The sequence below is a fragment of the Muntiacus reevesi genome, chromosome 4 (assembly GCF_963930625.1).
Source record: "Muntiacus reevesi chromosome 4, mMunRee1.1, whole genome shotgun sequence".
In the NCBI taxonomy this organism is placed as follows: domain Eukaryota; kingdom Metazoa; phylum Chordata; class Mammalia; order Artiodactyla; family Cervidae; genus Muntiacus; species Muntiacus reevesi.
The window spans coordinates 134,811,167-134,831,240 of record NC_089252.1 but is presented as its reverse complement, the minus strand read 5'-3'; the positions used below and the strand labels follow the sequence as shown (position 1 = coordinate 134,831,240).

At 36.1% G+C, this 20,074-nt stretch overlaps 1 protein-coding gene across 2 annotated transcripts in view; it reads right to left on the bottom strand.

Annotated features, from left to right (window-relative positions):
• Positions 1-14,184: 14,184 nt before the first annotated feature.
• The window catches only part of TMTC3 (transmembrane O-mannosyltransferase targeting cadherins 3), a 60,036-nt gene continuing 54,146 nt past the window's right edge, over positions 14,185-20,074 (bottom strand). For both annotated transcript variants that reach the window (XM_065934175.1, XM_065934176.1), the window contains exon 14: positions 14,185-18,377. In XM_065934175.1, coding sequence (XP_065790247.1) covers positions 17,563-18,377 — 815 coding nt within the window. In that variant the 3' untranslated portion in view covers positions 14,185-17,562. The remainder of the gene's footprint in view (positions 18,378-20,074) is intronic.

Below are 20,074 nucleotides of genomic sequence, written 5' to 3'. Positions count from 1 at the left end.
AATACTGAATTTATTAATTGCAGTATCAAAGAATAATTTTTTATAATCTTTTTTTTTTTTTAATTTTATTAGTTGGAGGCCAATTACTTCACAACATTTCAGTGGGTTTTGTCATACATTGACACGGATCAGCCATAGAGTTACACGTATTCCCCATCCCGATCCCCCCTCCCTCCTCCCTCTCCACCCAACTCCTCTGGGTCCTCCCAGTGCACCAGGACCGAGCACTCATCTCATGCATCTCACCTGGGCTAGTGATCTGTTTCACCATAGATAATATACATGCTGTTCTTTCGAAACATCCCACCCTCACCTTCTCCCACAGAGTTCAAAAGTCTGTTCTGTACCTCTGTGTCTCTTTTTCTGTTTTGCATATAGGGTTATCATTACCATCTTTCTAAATTCCATATATATGTGTTAGTATGCTGTAATGGTCTTTATCTTTCTGGCTTACTTCACTCTGTATAATGGGCTCCAGTTTCGTCCATCTCATTAGAACTGATTCAAATGCATTCTTTTTAACGGCTGAGTAATATTCCATGGTGTATATGTACCACAGCTTCCTTATCCATTCATCTGCTGATGGGCATCTAGGCTGCTTCCATGTCCTGGCTATTATAAACAGTGCTGCGATGAACATTGGGGTGCACGTGTCTCTTTCAGATCTGGTTTCCTCGGTGTGTATGCCCAGAAGTGGTATTGCTGGGTCATATGGCAGTTCTATTTCCAGTTTTTTAAGAAATCTCCACACTGTTTTCCATAGTGGCTGTACTAGTTTGCATTCCCACCAACAGTGTAAGAGGGTTCCCTTTTCTCCACACCCTCTCCAGCATTTATTGCTTGTAGACTTTTGGATAGCAGCCATCCTGACTGGCGTGTAATGGTACCTCATTGTGGTTTTGATTTGCATTTCTCTAATAATGAGTGATGTTGAGCATCTTTTCATGTGTTTGTTAGCCATCTGTATGTCTTCTTTGGAGAAATATCTACTTAGTTCTTTGGCCCATTTTTTGATTGGGTCATTTATTTTTCTGGAATTGAGCTTCAGGAGTTGCTTGTATATTTTTGAGATTAATCCTTTGTCTGTTTCTTCATTTGCTATTATTTTCTCCCAATCTGAGGGCTGTCTTTTCACCTTACTTATAGTTTCCTTTGTAGTGCAGAAGCTTTTAAGTTTCATTAGGTCCCATTTGTTTAGTTTTGCTTTTATTTCCAATATTCTGGGAAGTGGGTCATAGAGGACCCTGCTGAGATTTATGTCAGAGAGTGTTTTGCCTATGTTCTCCTCTAGGAGTTTTATAGTTTCTGGTCTTACATTTAGATCTTTAATCCATTTTGAGTTTATTTTTGTGTATGGTGTTAGAAAGTGATCTAGTTTCATTCTTTTACAAGTGGTTGACCAGTTTTCCCAGCGCCACTTGTTAAAGAGGTTATTACACTTGAATGTATCTTACAAGATTAGAATACTGTCCTCTTCTTGAGTAAATCATGTTAATATCTAACAAAAATAACACTTTAATTATTTCACTTGACATACTACATAAAACAGATAGATGTGTTTGCTGGTAGATTTTTGAAAAGATGAATTGAACATTTGTATTTGTTAATATTTACACTGTATTGTCCAGGAGACAGAAACATAAGCAGAGAATATGCATCATGTTTGAAAAGCAAGGGACTCTGAAAGCAACAGGTCTGGATTTTGAACCCCTTTTCTATTCATTCCCAAGGTGTTTAAGGTAAAATTACTGTAATTTTCTTACTGTCGTTATAACAAATTACCACAAAAACTTCATGGTTTAAAACAAATAAACGTATTCTTTCACAGTTCTGGAGGTCAAAAATCTAAAAGCAAGTTGTTTCTAAGGCTATGTAACTTCTGGACGTTTCTGGGGAGAAGCTCCCTCCTTGCGCATTCCAGTTTCTAAAGGCTGCCTCTCGTGGTCCCTTCCTCCATTCAAAGCACACCACAACAACCTCTTGCATTGTGAGTCTGATTTTTGCTCCTGACATTCTTGCCTCTCTCTCATAAGGACACATGATTATATTGGATCCATCCAGATAAACTAGGCTAATCTTCCACCTAAAGATGCTTAATTTAATCACATCTATTAAAGCCCTCTTGACCATATAAGGTGACATCTTTATACATTCCAGGGATTAAGATACGGGCATCTTTTGGGTGCCATTACTCAGCCTACCACAATCACTCTAGTAGGGAATTCATAACTAATTGGAGAAGACATGCAGCTGATCCACACACTTATTTACTCATCTTTAACCTGCTACTTTCAAAAAAAAAAAAACAGTTCATTGTACGGATACACATTTGGGCAAGTACAAGTTCCTTGAACCCTATACTTGTCCTTCACAGGTAAAATGGAACTAATGCCTACTTACTCAGAGATGTCCTGAGAACTAAATGACTTAGTGTATAAAGAGCTATTCCCATTCTATCATGTAAGAGTATGTGGGTATTGTGCTAAAAAGTGACCCTTGAAGTGATTGGCCTCCAACTAATAAAATAATATTTAAAAATTAAAAAAAAAAAAAAGTGACCCTTGAGGGCAAAAGGGATAAACTCGGTGCTTTTGTTGCATGCTTGCCGTACACTGAAATTTCATTCCAGTCACACCGAAATTACTTGAATTAACTTCCATGCTTGAAGAGGGAAAGATAAATAATGTAAATAATATATGCCATCCCACCTATCATTCCACTCAATGGGTACATGAAAGAGTGACTGTAGACTACTTGATTCTGCTCTTACTTAGGTTCTATTTTCTCACGTCTTCCACAGCATGAGTCTCTTGGGATCAACTGTTTAAATATATACACTCTTTCAGATATCACTGCAGTTATTCATTAAATGTTTGTTTCTAAATCTGAAGTTTAACACAGTACCTAACATGTAGTCAGTGTTCAATGTATGACAAGTATTACTATTATGCAAATAAATACTTGTTTAACAAAAAAGTGCTCACCAATAAACTGGTAACATATAAGGAGAGAGAATAGACTAGTGGAGAGATCAAATTTCAAAGTCAGATACATCTGCGTTCAAATCCTAAATTTCCCACTAGTTATTTCTTTGGATATTTTACTTAACCTCTCTAGGCCTCAATTCTATCATTTTAAAAAGAGATATTGTAATCTGATCTTTTTAGATGTGAGGATCAAATGAGAAATATACTTAGATGCCTAGAGAAGTTTCTGTCAGTAAACAGTAATTATTATAACCTAAATAAATATTTTCTTCATTTAAATATATTTAGCAAACAACTTTCTGAATAACAAATATAGCTATCATAGGTGGAAAAAACAGAATTATTTAAATTCCATCTAATCATCTAGATTTCTGAAGTATATGAATTTAAAGGATCTGTGGCCCATTAATAGTTCATTACTAAGTGGATTTTGAGTACTTGTACTGGTGAGGCTATTTAAGGTCACATGCACAATCACCAATGTACCTTCAGTGAAGGGGTTTACGAGAATACAAACAAATACTAGTGGCACAGTTCTTAATGTTAGCAACAGCACAGTCAACCCACGTTCTAGATCTTCTGTGACTGGGATATGCAATAGGCTCTACCGATAAGGGATTTGGTGTTCCTCTCTTCAATTACCGTGGCTTGATTGACTCAACGTCTCTATTTTCACAAAACATTTAATTTGGAAACTACTCAAGCCACCACAAAGGTGCTTGGGTTTCCTCTTACTGAATCACCTTAAAATTATCTCTGATTCACAATAGCCAAGACACGGAAGCAACCTAAATGTCCATTGACACATGCATGGGTAAAGAAGATGTGGTACATATATACAACGGAATACTACTCAGCCATAAGAATGAAATAATGTCATATGTCCAATCCCTAAAACTGTCTGTAAGTGTCAAGGCATCAGCTGTTTGTTCCTTTCCCATTTGCTGCTACATGGAATTTTGCGCCTACATTTCTATGTCTCATCATTCCAGCTATGCCTTAAGGTAGCAGGTAAAGTGTTGTCTACCTCACAGGCCCTATCCTTTGACCAACACCTCAGTCACCTTTGGCTCCTTAAGATTTTCAATGATTTTCTTCTCAGGAGTGTTCCTACATGGGATCCCACATATAAACTAACCTGGAAGGAGGATAACTAAGGACAAAGGAATAATAATCAAAATAAACGCCAAAAAGAAGAGAGCACTACCAGAGGAGAGAATTATTAAAAGAACATACTTTACAGAATCACAATATGGTTACCTGAGCCCTGAAATCTTCACAACCTCCCACAGTTACCCTCATATATTCTGACCCTATGGACATATATTCTAGGAAGGCAGTGTCCGAAGCTGCGGGCTCTGAAGACTTAGCCTGCATGGTAATTAATTAATTTTTCATTTTTAATAATTCTCTGGCCTATAATCAAGTGTTTCCTCTTTTACAGATCTTTATACTTATGTACTCTTCAAATTTTCACTGTGCCTGGTGTTCAGTTTTGTTTGAAAAGAAACGCAAAGAATTTTTGGAACCCATGTAGATTCATGAAAGAAGAGTCTGTAGGCAGAGAGAATGGGAAGCGTAAAGACCCTGGGGTGGGAATTCAGCAAAAAGGCTGGCTGAGATGGAATGAAATGGGTGAGGTGGAGAGAGACAGGAGATTAAGCCGGGAGGACAGTCATGTGGGACTTTTAAAAACACATTAATCAGACTTTTTTTTTTTTTTTTTAACAGATTTTTGAAAGAGGATACAAAACTCAGAAAATGTGAAGAACAATTCCTATATTCCCACCTTTGAACAATTTTACCAGTTCCAATCTGTCTTTGATTAATGTCAGACTGACTTCGGAAAAACATGTTGCTTTGAGAAAGGTTTTTCTTGGATTACAAAGCATTGAAAATGTATTTAAATATTTAAAAAAACTATCAGTGAATTTTATTTAATTTTGTGTAACAGGAAATCCAATGCAATGGGTTTAAGAACAAAAGGAAAATAATTACTTCATGTGTCTAAAAAATTCAATTTCTGGCTTCTACTGCGTCTTGACTAGGTACCAAATGATGTCACCTGGACCCAGATTCCGTCTGCTTCTGTTTATTCATTGTGCTCCTTTACTGTCAGATCTCATGCCCTTCATGCTCTAACTCCAGAATTAGATAGTCTCTCAATCAAAACTAGTGGAAAAGAACAAGAGATTTTGGGAAATTCCAGCATCTTACTAATTTTGACACATACAATTCCTGAACTTATGTCCACAAATGGCAATGGTCCAGGGGATGAAATGTACTTATTTCTTTCAGGGTGGCTCGATTTCTCCCTTCCAGCAGAGCATTCCTGAATGAATCTCCAAATGGCAGTACTAGAAAAGACTGAATTGATGTTGAACAGCAAACACAACCAAGGAAATATCCATTCTTTTGTCTAGTCCATATTCCCATTCGATCATATTAAAAAAAACCCTGCATACATAATAAATCTATGCTATGTCCCATCAAAAACACACTCTCCTCTGCCTTCCCAAATTATTAATAATAACACTTAAAGTCCCATTCATTTACAGCTACAGCTAGAAGTAAAAAATATGTTTAGCGCGCAGTCCTCAGTCAGACCTGTCTGATTCCTTTGTGCCCAGAGAACTAATGCTAAATAGTACATTTCTGAATCCCTAAACATCTAAAACACACTTTTCCCATAGGCTGTCATTGGACAAGGGGAACAACAAAAAGCAGTTTCTGGTACATAACTTACATTGCATCTTATGTGGAGGATAAGGTAAGGACCCCTCAGTCTAGAAGTGAAATGCAGTTTCTTGGTCAACGAGTCTGGCTGTTTTAGACCTGCTCTCTGGAAGGATCTCTATTCCATTGTTGAGGAGAAAATGGTAAATCACAGGTCAATAAACCACTTCTCCCCTAGTGGAGATAACAGGAAAAAATGATTTTCGCCAGATCTCCTTACAAACAGGAATTCCCTACCTATAAAATGTTTTAGTAGGATATTTCTAACCCATCTGTTTTTCTTATTGTACGCAAATCTGAAACTTATGTACTTTAACCTGTATCTGGTGTTTGCTTATATCTTTTGATATAAAGTTGAGAATAAAGTAAGATTTATGATTTGTATGTGTTTGCTTTGACAATTCAATCTATTGAGTAAATACAACTGTCTTCCATGACCACATCTGAGATGCCTCTTGTAATTCTTTATCAATGTAATTTAACTTCAGGTTCTGGAGTTTGAGGATTATTTTAAGGTTTGAGCAACCTCAGCCTCTTGTTTCTAGGGCTTGAGATTTCTTTAATAATAAAATTTACTTAAACTCTTGGTATAATTTTAACTATTTCCATTCACTCTATATGATGGTGTAGTAAACAAAGAGATATCAAGAAGAATCATTCTTTCAAACAGGAAATCACCCTTGGATTTTCTGTCTTCTAGAAATTGACCATGGCCACTTTTGTGGCTTGAATTTTGTCCCTCTAAAAATATACTGAAATTAGAAATCTCTGTACCTAAGAATGTGACCTTATTTTCAAATATGTTTGTTGCAAACATAATGAGTTAAGATGAGGTCATACTAAAGTGGGTCTTTAATCCGATACTACAGATTAAAAGGGAAGGAGACAGAGACACACATACACATAGTCACACAGACATAAGATGAGAGAGAGGGGGGAGAGAGAATGCCATGCCATATGAATGTTGGCAGAGATTAAAATGATACATTCACAAGCCAAAGCACATAAAAAAAGACTGCTAACAATGGCCAGAAGCTAGGAGGAAGTTATGAAACAGATTTTCCTTCAGTGCTTCCTTACGAATCAACTCTGTCAACACTGTGATTTCAAATTTCTAGTCTCTCAACTGTGGGACAATGCATTCTGTTGTTTTCAGCCAGTTAAGTTTGTGCATCTTGTCACAGCGGCCCCAGGGACCTAATACAGCCACAATGCACTGCCACTTCCTTTGACCTTGAGCTGAATGTCCCTTTTCTTAGTATTTGTGCTTCTGGATTGCATCTTCTCAATAGGGGTAATTTGTCCCTACTTCAGGCAATGTTCGGTTAAATGGAAGAACATGAAAGGGACCTGAGATACTAGATTACAATTTCAACTACCATTCTTGGTAAGTCTCCGAGCTCTGATTTTGCTTGAAGTCAGTTTTAGTTTGGGGCAGAGAACCTGGAGTGCTAACCCTTGCCAATCCTGCTACTGTATAAGCAGCTATCTCAGGTGTCACACTGCACGTAGACAGGGTCCTTATACTAAAATAATTCTCAGATCTGGTTGCAGAGAGACTGGATCCACCTTAAGACTTTCTTGTTCTTGTTGACCTTCCTAAAGGTTCTAACAAATTGATTTTTCAAAACAAAGACTCTTAACATATTGACTTTTCAAAACAAAAATTCTCTTACTTGTTGCCTTGTTCAGCACAAGACACTCAGTTTAGCCAGTTGTCTTACACTTAAAACTGCTAACTTCCAAGACTTGGATGGAAAGTCCCATGCTGCCCTTCATATGACTTCAGGAGCTTGGCCAGACTACATAGAAGGTCTAGCCCCTGTTCCAAAGTTGGCACAACCACTCAGATATAGCTTAAGTTGCTTCCACTTTATTGTCTTTTCAGATGCAGTTTGACCAGGTCTCCAACAAGATCTCTGACCCAGTTTCCTGTCTCGGGGATCTGCCTACTGTCTCCTAACTCCATTCTCAATAGAACCTCTTGTTATGGTGGGAAGGTGGCTGCTACAAATATAAACTTACATTTTCTCTCATTTTAAGTCAATAAAAGCCTCACTTGGAGAAATTTGAGCTTACTTTGCTAGCGTGTGATGAGTGCAATTGTTCTGTAGCTTGAACATTCTTTAGCATTGCCTTTCTTTGGGACTGGAATGAAAACTGACCTTTTCCAGTCCTGTGGCCACTGTTAGTTTTCCAAATTTGCTGGCATACTGAGTGCAGCGCTTTCACAGCATCATCTTTTATGATGTGAAATAGCTCATCTGGAATTCCATCATGTCCACTAGCTTCACACTGCAGGATGTCTGGCTCTAGGTTAGTGATCCCATCATCGTGCTTATCTGGGTCATTAAGATCTTTTTTGTATAGTTCTGTGTATTCTTGTCACCTCTTCTTAATCTCTTCTGCTTCTATTAGGTCCATACCGTTTCTGTCCTTTATTGTGCCTATCTTCCCCATGAAATGTTCCCTTGGTATCTCTAATTTTCTTGAAGACATCTCTAGTCTTTCCCATTCTACTGTTTTCCTCTATTTCTTTGCATTGATCACTTAGGAAGGCTTTCTTATCTCTCCTTGCTATTCTTTGGAATTTTGCATTCAGATGTATATCTTTCCTTTTCTCCTTTGCCATTTGCTTCTCTTCTCAGCTATTAGTAAGGCCTCCTCAGACAACCATTTTGCCTTTTTGCATTCCTTTTTCTTGGGGGTTTTGATCACTGCCTCCTGTACAATCTTATGAAACTTCATCCATAGTTCTTCAGACACTCTGTCAGACATAATTCTTTGAATCTATTTGTCACTTCCACTGTATAATCATAAGGGATTTGATTTAGGTCACACCTGAATGGCTGAGTGGTTTTCCCTATGTTCTTCAATTTAAGTCTGAATTTGGCAATGAGTTTGCTGACAATGAGCCATAGTCAGCTCCAGGTCTTGTTTTTGCCAACTGTATAAAGCTTCTCCATGTTCAGCTGCAAATAATATAATCAGTCTGACTTTGGTTTGATCATCTGGTGATGTCCACGTCTCAAGTTGTCTGTTGTGTTGTTGGAAGTGGGTGTTTGCCGACTAGTGCATTCTCTTGGCAAAACTATTATTAACCTTTGCCCTGCTTCATTTCATACTCCAAGGCCAAATTTGCCTGTTATTCCAGGTATCGCTTGACTTCCTACTTCTGTATTCCAGTCCCCTATGATCAAAAGGACTTCTGCTTTTGGTGTTAGTTCTTAGAAGGTCTTGTAGGTCATCATAGAACCATTCAACTTCAGCTTCTTCAGCAGTAGTATTTGGTGCATAGACGGGATACTGTGATATTGAATAGTTTGCCTTGGAAACAAACAGAGATCACTCTGCCATTTTGAGATTGCATCCAAGCACTGCATTTTGGACTCTTTTGTTGACTATGATGGCTACTCCATTTCTTCTAAGGGATTCTTGCTCCCAATAGTAGATATAATGGTATCTGAATTAAATTCGCCCATCCAGTCCATTTTAGTTCACTGATTCCTAAAATGTCCATGTTCACCCTTGCCATCTCCTGTTTGACCACTTCCAATTTACCTTGATTCATGGACCTAACATTCCAGGGTCCTATGCAACCTTGTTCTTTACAGCATCAGGCTTTACTTCCATCACCAGTCATATTCCCAACTGGGCGTTGTTGTTGCTTTGGCTCAGCCTCTTCATTCTTTTTGGAGCTATTTCTCCACTCTTCTCCAGCAGCATACTGGGCACCCTACTGGCCTGGCGAGTTCATCTGTCAGTGTCCTATCTTTCTGCCTTATCATACTGTTCATCTAAACCTAATTAACTGCCAAAGGCTCCGCCTCTAAATACCATCACATTAGAGTTAGGGCTACAACATACGATTTTGGTGTTAAACATATTCAGTTCACTGCACAGTGAAAGAAATCAGACAAATATATATAAATTTTTAAAAAGGTAAACCAATCTATAGAGACAGAGAGCAGATTAGTAGTTTAGGGACAGGGCTAGAAGGGAGGGATGGAACTGGAAAGGGGACAAAGGACATGAGGAAATTTTGAGGGGGTGGCAAATAGGTTCACTATTACAACTGTGGTGATTCTTTCACAGGCATGTTATATTGTCAGAACTTAAATTACCCAATTAAATATTCCACTTTTCATGAATATTTTGGTTATTTGTCGGGGCCCTAATAATTCTCCTAAGAACCTTCTGGTGGCTGTCTTTTAGTGTGCTGTATATGTATTTCTTTCGTCCGTACAACCTGGAGTGGGATTACTAGGTATGGATACTTACATAACCCTGAAAATTTCCCTCAGGCGTCTCAGGGGGCGCAGGGGTAAAGGCGGCACCTGCCAATGCAAGAAACACAAGAGACGTGGGTTCAATCCCCGGGTCAGGAAGATCCTTTGGAGGAGGAAATTGCAACCCATTTCAATATTCTTGCCTGGAAAATTCCATGGACAGAGAAACCTGGTGGGCGACAGCCCATGGGGGAACAGAGTCGGACACGACGGACCAACTGACAACAAGCACAAAAAGTTCCCCTGGGCTCCGCTGCTCCTGCCTTAACCTGTAGTTCTAGGCATCCACTATAAACTGCTTTACCTGGGATTTCATATAAAGGAAACTGCACGTAATGCACTCTTGTGTGTGGCTTCATCTGTTCAGACTCATCTATGTAGTTATGTATGTGATTTTTTTTGGTAATTGCTGAAACGTATTTCATTGTTTGAATATTACAACCTATTTATCCATTCTGCTGATGAACATTTAGTTTACTTCCAGTTTTGTGCCGCTATGAATAAAACTCCTATGAACATTTGCATTATGGTCAAAGAACATCATCTCTTAGAATTTACTAAGGGCCTTTGTGACCTGAGAGTCTACTTTTGTATCACACTATTTATTTGCCCTGTCTCCATTACATTTCACTGGAGTGAGCTTTCTTCTGATTACAAGTCAAATTTTTTGTGTGTATATTTATTTTTAACGTAAGTCCCATAATTATGTTTATTTACCCTGAAAGTGAAAGTCACTCAGTTGTATCTCTTTGCAACCCCATGGACTATACAGTCCATGGAATTCTCAATGCTAGAATACTGGAGTGGGTAGCCTTTTCCCTTCTCCAGGGGATCTTCCCAACTCAGGGATCGAACCCAGGTCTCACACATTGCAGGTGAGCTGAGCCACAAGGGAAGCCTGAGAATATTGGAGTGGGTAGGTTATCCCTTCTCCAGGGGATGTTCCCAACTCAGGAATCGAACTGGGGTCTCCCGCATTGCAGGCGGATTCTTTACCAACTGGCCTATCAGAGAAGCCTTATTTATCCTACTGATGTCTTAAACTTGGACACTGTTTTGAGTATTTGAGTAGATACTAAACCATGAGCAAGATTTCATGTCCCTTTGGATCCTACACTTTTCTGCTTTAAGTTGGATATATTTTTTCTTTATTAGAGTAAACGTATTCAGTAGGCAAAGCTTCCCTGTTGCTTCAGATGGTAAAAAGTCTGCCTGCAATGCAAGAGACGTGGGTTTGATCCCTGGCTCAGGAAGATCCCCTGGAGAATGGAGTAGCAACCTACTCCAGTATTCTTGCCTGGACAGTTTCATGGATAGAGAAGCCTGGTGGGCTACAGTCCACAGGGTTGCAAAGAGTTGGACATGACTGAGTAACATTTAGTAGGCAAGAAATTTGTAAGAGGATGGGGGAATGAATGCCTGTGGATCTGGGGTTCAGTAGACCACTGGACTCATACGTCAGGTGCTTAGAGAAAATCTGGGCTAGAGATTCGGAGTCACACATAGCCAAAACCCGGGCTTCCCTTGTAGCTCAGCTGGTAGAGAACCCACTTGCAATGCAGGAGACCTCAGTTCGACTCCTGTGTCGGGAAGATCCCTTGTAGAATGGTTACGCTACCCACTCTACTATTCTTGGATACTTAGATACACTATTCCTGGTGACTTAGATAATAAGCATCTGCCTGCAATGTGGGAGGCCTGGGTTTGTATCTGGGTTGATAAGATCCCCTGGAGGAGGGCATGGCAGCCCACTCCAGAATTCTTGCCTGGAGAATCTCTATGGACAGAGGTGCCTGGCGGGCTACAGTCCATTGGGTAGCAGAGTCAGGCATGAATGAGCAGCTACATACATTGACAAAACCACTGCTCCAAAGAGGGGGGAAGGAAGGGTAGAAGAGAGAACACTAAATATTAAGGTATAGGCAGAGAAAAAGCCTGCAAATGATACTGTAGAGTCACCAAAGGAAATGGTGTCATACAAAGAGACCATTTAAAATGTACACATTACATCTACTTCCAGGAATTCATTTTACAAATACTGCTATTAGGCTAAGGTATATTCTTGTTGACAACCCAGTACTGCTGATTCCACTTCCAAAGGGCAGTCACTTGGCTTGCCAGGGCCCACAAAAACAGGGCTCTGGTCAAGAATGGCTTCATGGTTACAAATCCTTTTTTAGCCTCTTTCAAATCTATGCAGAATTCTACCTCAATTTTTAGGCACTGATAAATTCCATAGCTCTCAAATAGCTGCTACTACACTGCCTGCAACTTTACAAAATACGAGGCTCACTTGACTTACCTGTCAAGATGGCCACCCATTAGGTATTCTGTTCAAGACAGAAACATGAAGGTAACAGGTTCTTACAAAATATAAATGCTACTTTATGGGAAATATGCTATCCATTACTACAGTCACAGAATTCACCAAGAAAGTACATGAATTTGCCTGAAATCATCTTCAGAGACTTTTAGGTATATTTCATCTTACACTGATTCCTAAAGGCAGTGAAGAGCAAGAATGAGGTAGTATGCTTTTAAGGTGTCTTAGTTTGAGTTCTTATTTGTGAATTTTAATAATTTATTAAATAAGTTTACATACCTCATATCTAATGAATATATTTTATTTTAGATTATTTATATACCTGCTGGCTTAGATGCCTATGAACATCTAATTAGTATTATATTTCTAGTAATTTGTTTGCAATCATTGATATTACATATGCTAATACATATATAAATCATATATGACAATTGCAAGTCTGAATCTTGCAATTACATTAATAACTAGTATGTTTCATTTACTATTGTCCCAAGTAATTTAAATATGTTAACAAGTTTAATATAAATATACATCATCGATTTACATTTACTGAATTTATTAAACAAACTAATTTAGAAATATCATAGAATTAAACAAAACTTCTGACATATAAACACTGTGTCACGCTCCTGAAACAGATGTTGGTATCTGATAAAAATTAAAAATTGCTTGTTGGAAACCTGTCCATAAATAAGTTTCATCTTCATCAAAACTAAAAATATATTGATTCTTCTGCTTTTCTAATCTGACAATGCAACATGATCAAACTATGAAACTGGAAAAGTGCTAGTCAGTCAGTCATATCCGACTCTTTGCGACCCCATGGACTGTAGCCTCCTCTGTCCATGGAATTCTTCCAGGCAAGAAAATGGTGGGTTAGCATTTCCCTTCTCCAGGGGATCTTTCTGATTCAGAGATCAAACCTATGTCTCCTGCATTGGCAGGAGGATTCTTTATCTGCTGAGCCATCAGGGAAGACCAATATATATAATCCAATATAATAAAGACAACAGTGAATGCATCCATCTGTATCACTGGTTACACAGCTGTCAAAACTGTTTCATTCTTTGAGACACATAAAAACAATTTAGCCAATCACATCCAATAATTTTCATGACTGAAAATGGAAATCACAAAATACACTGAGTGACGTTAATTGTGGTTGTGGTCAAAAGTTTTGGTAAAAGTTATTTACAGTGTGTATGGCTAACCATGCACTATTTATAGATACTTGCCTATTTATTACAATAGGAGAAAAGTATTTTCCCCAAGCTGCAGGTAGGGAAACTGACAACATAGGGTTAAGCAACTTCTCCTAACTTGCACTTTTTTAGCACGGTGGTACCAGTATTTGAATCCAGGTAGATTCATAATTCAGACTAATTATTTCACTACACTGACTTCCAACTGTGCATGTATATAAAATTTCACATTGGAATTTGTCTCATTTTCTTAATTGAGTTTCTGTCACTTTGGGTTATAAATGTATCACTCTTAGGAACTAAATTAACACACTGGGATTCCCTGGTGGCTCAGATCGTAAAGAGCCTGCCTGCAGTGCAGAAGACACAGGTTTGATCCCTGGGTCGGGAAGATCCCCTGGAGAAGGAAATGGCAACCCACTCCAGTACTCTTGCCTGGAAACTCCCATGGACAGAGGAGCCTGGCAGGCAACAGTTCATAGGGTCGCAAAGAGTCAGACATGACTGAGCGACTTCACTTTCTTTCTTTCATTTCTCATATCATTGCTAATAAAACTACCCACAAGCTCTTCTTTCTTTGTGGGGGCTGAAATGTTTTGAATTGCTATTACATTTTTTTTCATTTTAACACTAAAAGGCAATTCAGGTTAACATTTAAAAAGTATCAATTTAATACTGAATACTTACAAATACGGTACACACAGATGCCATAGAAATATAAAATGCATACAACTAGCAACTATTTTATGAAATTTTAACAAGGATAGTGACATTTTCCAACAAATAAAATTCTACAGACAAAGGTACCAGATATATTTGAGGTTTCATTTTAAATACCATTTAGTCATGCAGACAATTAGGAGGTTTTTAAAAAAATAAATATGACAAATATATGGATTTCTGAAGTATAAACTGACATACAAATCTATATATTTTCATAATATTTTTCATTAAAGCATCTTTAAAGAAGCATTCTGGACATGAAGTTGAGAGCTCAAATTAGATGAAAGGCATGAGGTTTTATAGACTTGAGTAAGTCACATTCCAGATATCTACATAAAAGTAAAGACAAAATTGCAAACATATTTGTTTTATCCTCCAAGTTATCAACTTCATAAAAATTACTTACTGGAATAATTATTATAAGACAAAATTCCCAATTCTGAATGTTAGTAAGGAAACACATATAGGAACAGTATGAGAGTTAGTTCTTCCTTCTGAGAAGCAGTGAAGGAAAGTGTAGCACAATTACCCCTTGGGGATTGTCAAAACTTTCCTACAACTCCTAGAGAGTGGGTTCTTTTGTAAAACAGCAAGAACTAAAACTACATCTCCTTACTAATACATAAACCTATGATAAGCTTTCTTTTACAAACTTACAGATGCTTACAACTCTGGAACAAGTTAGTGAACTGGGCTAAAATACCCCTACACTCCATTTCCCCAAAATGGCAGCTCCATAGGAAAAAATTATTCATTCCCTTTTTCACCTGAACAATTTGAATAAAATTTGTATTATGAATTTAAAGAGAAGAAATAATCTTATACATAAGCAAGCTTGATGAAACTTAAGAGGAAATAAATACTAGGTATCAGAAGAACATATTCCTTAATGAAGTTAAAGCATCAGAAATTAATTGGATTATATCACTAGTTGAAAAGTTAACATGGGAGAGGGAAGATTTTCTTGAACTAATTTAGACTAGTGGTCCTTAACCCTCACTATGAATTAGAATCACTCTGAGAGCCTTTGGAAAAACTGAAGCACAACTTGACAATAAGAAATTCAGATTTCACTGTTGTAGGGTGGAGTCTAGATGATTCTAATATGAAATGAAGGTTCAGAAACAATGATTTGGAAAAATTATTACAGTGAATTTGATTTAAATAAATTAGTCAAAATATGAACATTTCCAACATGACTGGCATTATTTTAAGTTCTAATATGGAGAACATTTTTTTCTGTAAAAATCATTAGATAATATTAATATATCTTTTGAATAGTTACATAATTTTATTAAAATATTATTCAAAGTTTTTATTATGGTCTGCTGTCATAAAAGATTGCCTTTTCACAACTATCCTCACTTGATATTGTAAAAGAAGACATTAAACTCAAACTTCTCAAGATATGTGCAGAAAATCTAATAATTTCATTTTTCAAGTCATAGTACATGAGGTATTCTCCATCATATATCTAGAGTAACAAAGCTGTAATTTAAAAATTGAAATTAGGTATTGCTTTAATGCTTTAATGAATCAAAAATGAACTTAACCACTGTTGTCAGTGCTTGGTTTATATTGCCTAAAAAATAATCTATGACAGAGCCTCAGAGAACCTAGTAAAAGTGGGTCTTTAATGCAGAACATGTTTCTTATGTTCTATTTATAAAACATTTAAGAAAAAAGTTACAAGAATGTGGTTTTTGAAACATTAGAAATTATCTCAAAGGAACAGAAATAGTTTTTGAAATGCTACATTATTAGAAATTAGTTACTATTCCAGGATGATAGCTTGAGCTTTAACATTTTAAACTAAAACCAACTATATTAGTATTCTAAAACACATTTTAACTCAAGAAAAAAATCAGATTTAAATTAATAAATTGGATTTGTATCTACTCTTCAAACACTTTTCAGCTTTAAATGTGCTAAAACCAGCAGACTAATTTGCTAATCCTATATTAGGCTAATTACCTTTTCTTCTAGCTGGACAGTAGGCCAAACATGATGAAATTTTGGTTAAACTATAATATATGCCTTGGAAGCCTGGCATGTTGCGGTCCATGGGGTCTCAAAGAGTTGGATATGACTAAGCAACTGAACAATAACAACAAATAATATATGTGTGCAGAGAAAAAATGCAATAGCATTTCCCATACTTGATGGAATTAAAACAGTGTTAAAAATTTTATGAAAGCTCAGTAGTCAAAATAAATATTTAATAAAAATATACACCATAACAAGCTATCAAGAACTGAGTGTTTAAAAATAAACTTTGTCATATTGTTTTGCCTTCAGTTAAACAGAACTCAATTTAGGTATCTAATTAAGGTGTGTTTTGGAAACAAAATTAAAATTCAAGTAACGCTAGAAAGATTAACACTAACATGAAAGAGAATCTTCCTACATTTTTAACTAAAAAGTTTAATGAAGTTATACTTACTGGGATTTCTCAATATGACTATGACCCTAAGAAACAGGAATAGTTTGGGAAATAAAAGTCAGAGTCAATGATTATGTGGTGATTATGTGGTTCAGGCTGTGAAACTCAGTACACAAAAGAAATGAAAGTCCAGTATAAATGAGCACCATCAGAAATGTGTGTATAGATACTTATTTAAAACATTCCCTGATTAAAAACTGCCATATAGATAGGGGAGTTAAGGACAAGCACACAGTTATGGAAATATTAATACATTCTAAAGCTAACATGTCAAGTGACTTATTTTAAAATGTCTCATCTGGCTTTCCTTCTAAAAATCAAAAAAGAATACAAAGTAAAGAAAGCCAGCCAGTATTCTTCTGTAGTGCAAAGTCCCTTGGTTAAATGAAGGTCACAAAGGAAAAAAGTATGTGCTCAATAGTGTTTTCAACTCACAGTCAGACTCCAACAGTTAAAGGAAAACGTGGTTAGCTAATCAATGTGAATTCACAGAATAAACCAGCACATGTTGGATTTGCCACCATGGGATTATCATTCAGACCCCAGATTATTTTTAATTGAGAGTAGTCAATATTATTCTGCTGAAAGAATCTGCCTTCTATAAGAAAAGATACAGATTTGCCACCTGTGATTACTGAAATTTCTGCTACAGTCCCCAAAACTCAAAGAACTACTGTCAAATATAAAACACATCCTAGGGTAATGAAAGGGTCTTTAATGAAAACCTTATTTTGATACTACGTAGAGGCAGCTCATGAGAGACTTAGTATGCTTGCTATTTTTCAAAGCTCCCAGTATAAGTAATCACATGATATAGACTGAAGTTCTTTGAAACCCTGTCACATGATAAAGAGTAATGCTATTCACCATTTAAAATACGTTCAATCTCTTCTAGTCTTTTTAAAGCAGCAACTCTTTTCTTCTCAATTTCTTTGATTTCTTTTGTTGTTTTGTGGGGAATTTCTTTGTCTATATTTTTTCCTAATTGTTTGCTGGCTTTAGATTGACTCTTATTATCATTTGTTTTTATTATTTGTGTAGGTCTGGGCTCGCTTTTTATTTCTTTTACATTTTCAGTCGGAATTTTATCTCCTTCTACACCTGAAGTCTTACCAGCTGGGAATATAGGTTGTTCTACAAAACTAGATGAAGATATTTTATCCCTGACTATACTCAAGTGGCGTTGAATATATTCTTCATGCGGTGCTAATGCCAATGTTTCAACCAGGCATCTTTCAGCTTTTAATAAGTCCTTCTCTTCAAAATAAACAACACAGAGATTGTGTTTTCCTTGCACATTGCTTGGATCCATCTCCAAAATCTTTTCAAAACATTTTTTTGCTCCATATATATCTTTCTTTTGATTCATCAGGATGTCTCCCTTTAAAATGAGACCCTTGATATGATCAGGATAGTATTTGAGTAATTCCTCCAAGACTGGCAAAGCCATTAATTCCTTTGCAGTCTGAGAATACAGGAGAGCCAGATTAAACAAAGCACTTCTGAAGTCAGCTTGTAATTTTATGGCTTTCTTCATCCACATCTCTGCTTCAGAGTCCTTTTTGTCATCCATGGCAAGCATTCCCAAATTGAAATAACCATTAGCATCTTGTGGCTCTTCATTTATATAGCTTAAAAGTCGTTTTCTAGCTTCAGGTCTGAGTCTAACTTCTCCTAAGAATTTTTTAAAAAGAAAAAAAAATTATATCGTTAGCAAATGAGTAAGTCTGAGGTAAAAAATGGAGGTGAAATTATTTATCTAGATTATAAAAACATAGCATCAAAACAGGTGATGGACCGTGGGCGTGCAGCAATCCATGGGGTCTCAAAGGTTCAGACACAACTGAGTGACTGAACTGAGCATCAAAACAACTAATTGATGTACCTAAATTAAAATGCAGAAAGCAAAACCCTCAAAGTTTTCATAAGAGAGACAGTGTGTTTGATGCACTGGATTGATAGCTCATTTCCTTTCCTTTAAAGTACTAAGAGTTCCTCAAAAACTAAAAAAGGGTGAAATATTTCTTGATAAGTTTAGATTCTAATTGGGAGTTGAAGAAGAATAGAGGATTAAGAGGAAGATGTAGGGAATTTGAAAATAGAGACATATATTCAATCATGATTCTGTTAATAGTATGACTTTACTCACTAAAATAATTACTTGCCTGGGTTAACCTATTGAATCTTCTAAGAATTGCATGAGATATATAAAAAATGCTCAGCAAACAGTAACTATATTGGATAAACAAAATGTTTCAGTCTTACTAAATTAGATATATTTTGTACATTACTTAAAATTTTTTAGGAAATTTCAAATATAAGAAGAATACCATTATATCTAAAGTCTATAAATATAAATTAAGATTCAGGAAGCAAATATTTATTGAGATGACCTCTACTGAAAATAAGTACCAAAAAAATTTCAACTTCTACAACTACACACCCCAGGGTATAATTTTGTGTTAAATTATAGGCACTTTTCATGATTACTAAGGTTAGCTAACTTTACAAAAACATTAGTTTTCTAAATTAAGCTTTTTTGAATGCCAAGCATAAAGATCTTTATCCTTTTATTTGATAACATGATGATTAAAGAAATCTGAAATAAATCAGTAGGCTTAAGTTCTTGTCTTGGACTAATTCCTAACCTAGCCATATGAAGTTAGGGTAGTTATTACATCTATTTGGTCCTCACTCTCTAACCTATAAAGTAGATGACTGGTAGAAATAAACTCAAAGACTCTCTTTAATTATAAAATATCATTCTTATATTTTTTGCAGAAGTTTTATGAAAGTATTTAATAATTAATATAAAGATATTTCCAAACATAAAAATTAAGAAAACCATAAATTATATATACTGTCTTCTGGAGCAGAACTAAAATTCTGATATATCAAAGATCCTAGTTTATTGTGATGGATAATTTGGTTCTGCTAATTTATAGAAAATACAGGAAATTATAATAATATCTCAGAAAACAATAACACTGGATATAACATGATATTGAAAATATTTGGACTTATAGGGAAAATAGAATACTACTACTTGTTTAAAACATATAATGCTTTTGACACCCTAGAAATAATTACTTAAAACTGTTTTTTTAAAAAAATCCAGATTATTTGAATAGCATGATATTTATGCATAAGAAATATACTTCCAGGTATAAAATGACAAAATAGATGAATAAAGTATTGCTTAATAGACTGTCTGAGAAGTAATTTTTAGCATATACCAGAGAAATTAACATTTAGAATGACACATATGCTAGGGTATATTACCTGAAAGGTTTACATCAAGTATTTAAAATATTCTTCTTATAACAGCTTATACAGTTTTGATAAAAACCATCCATTCATAAAATGCTTGC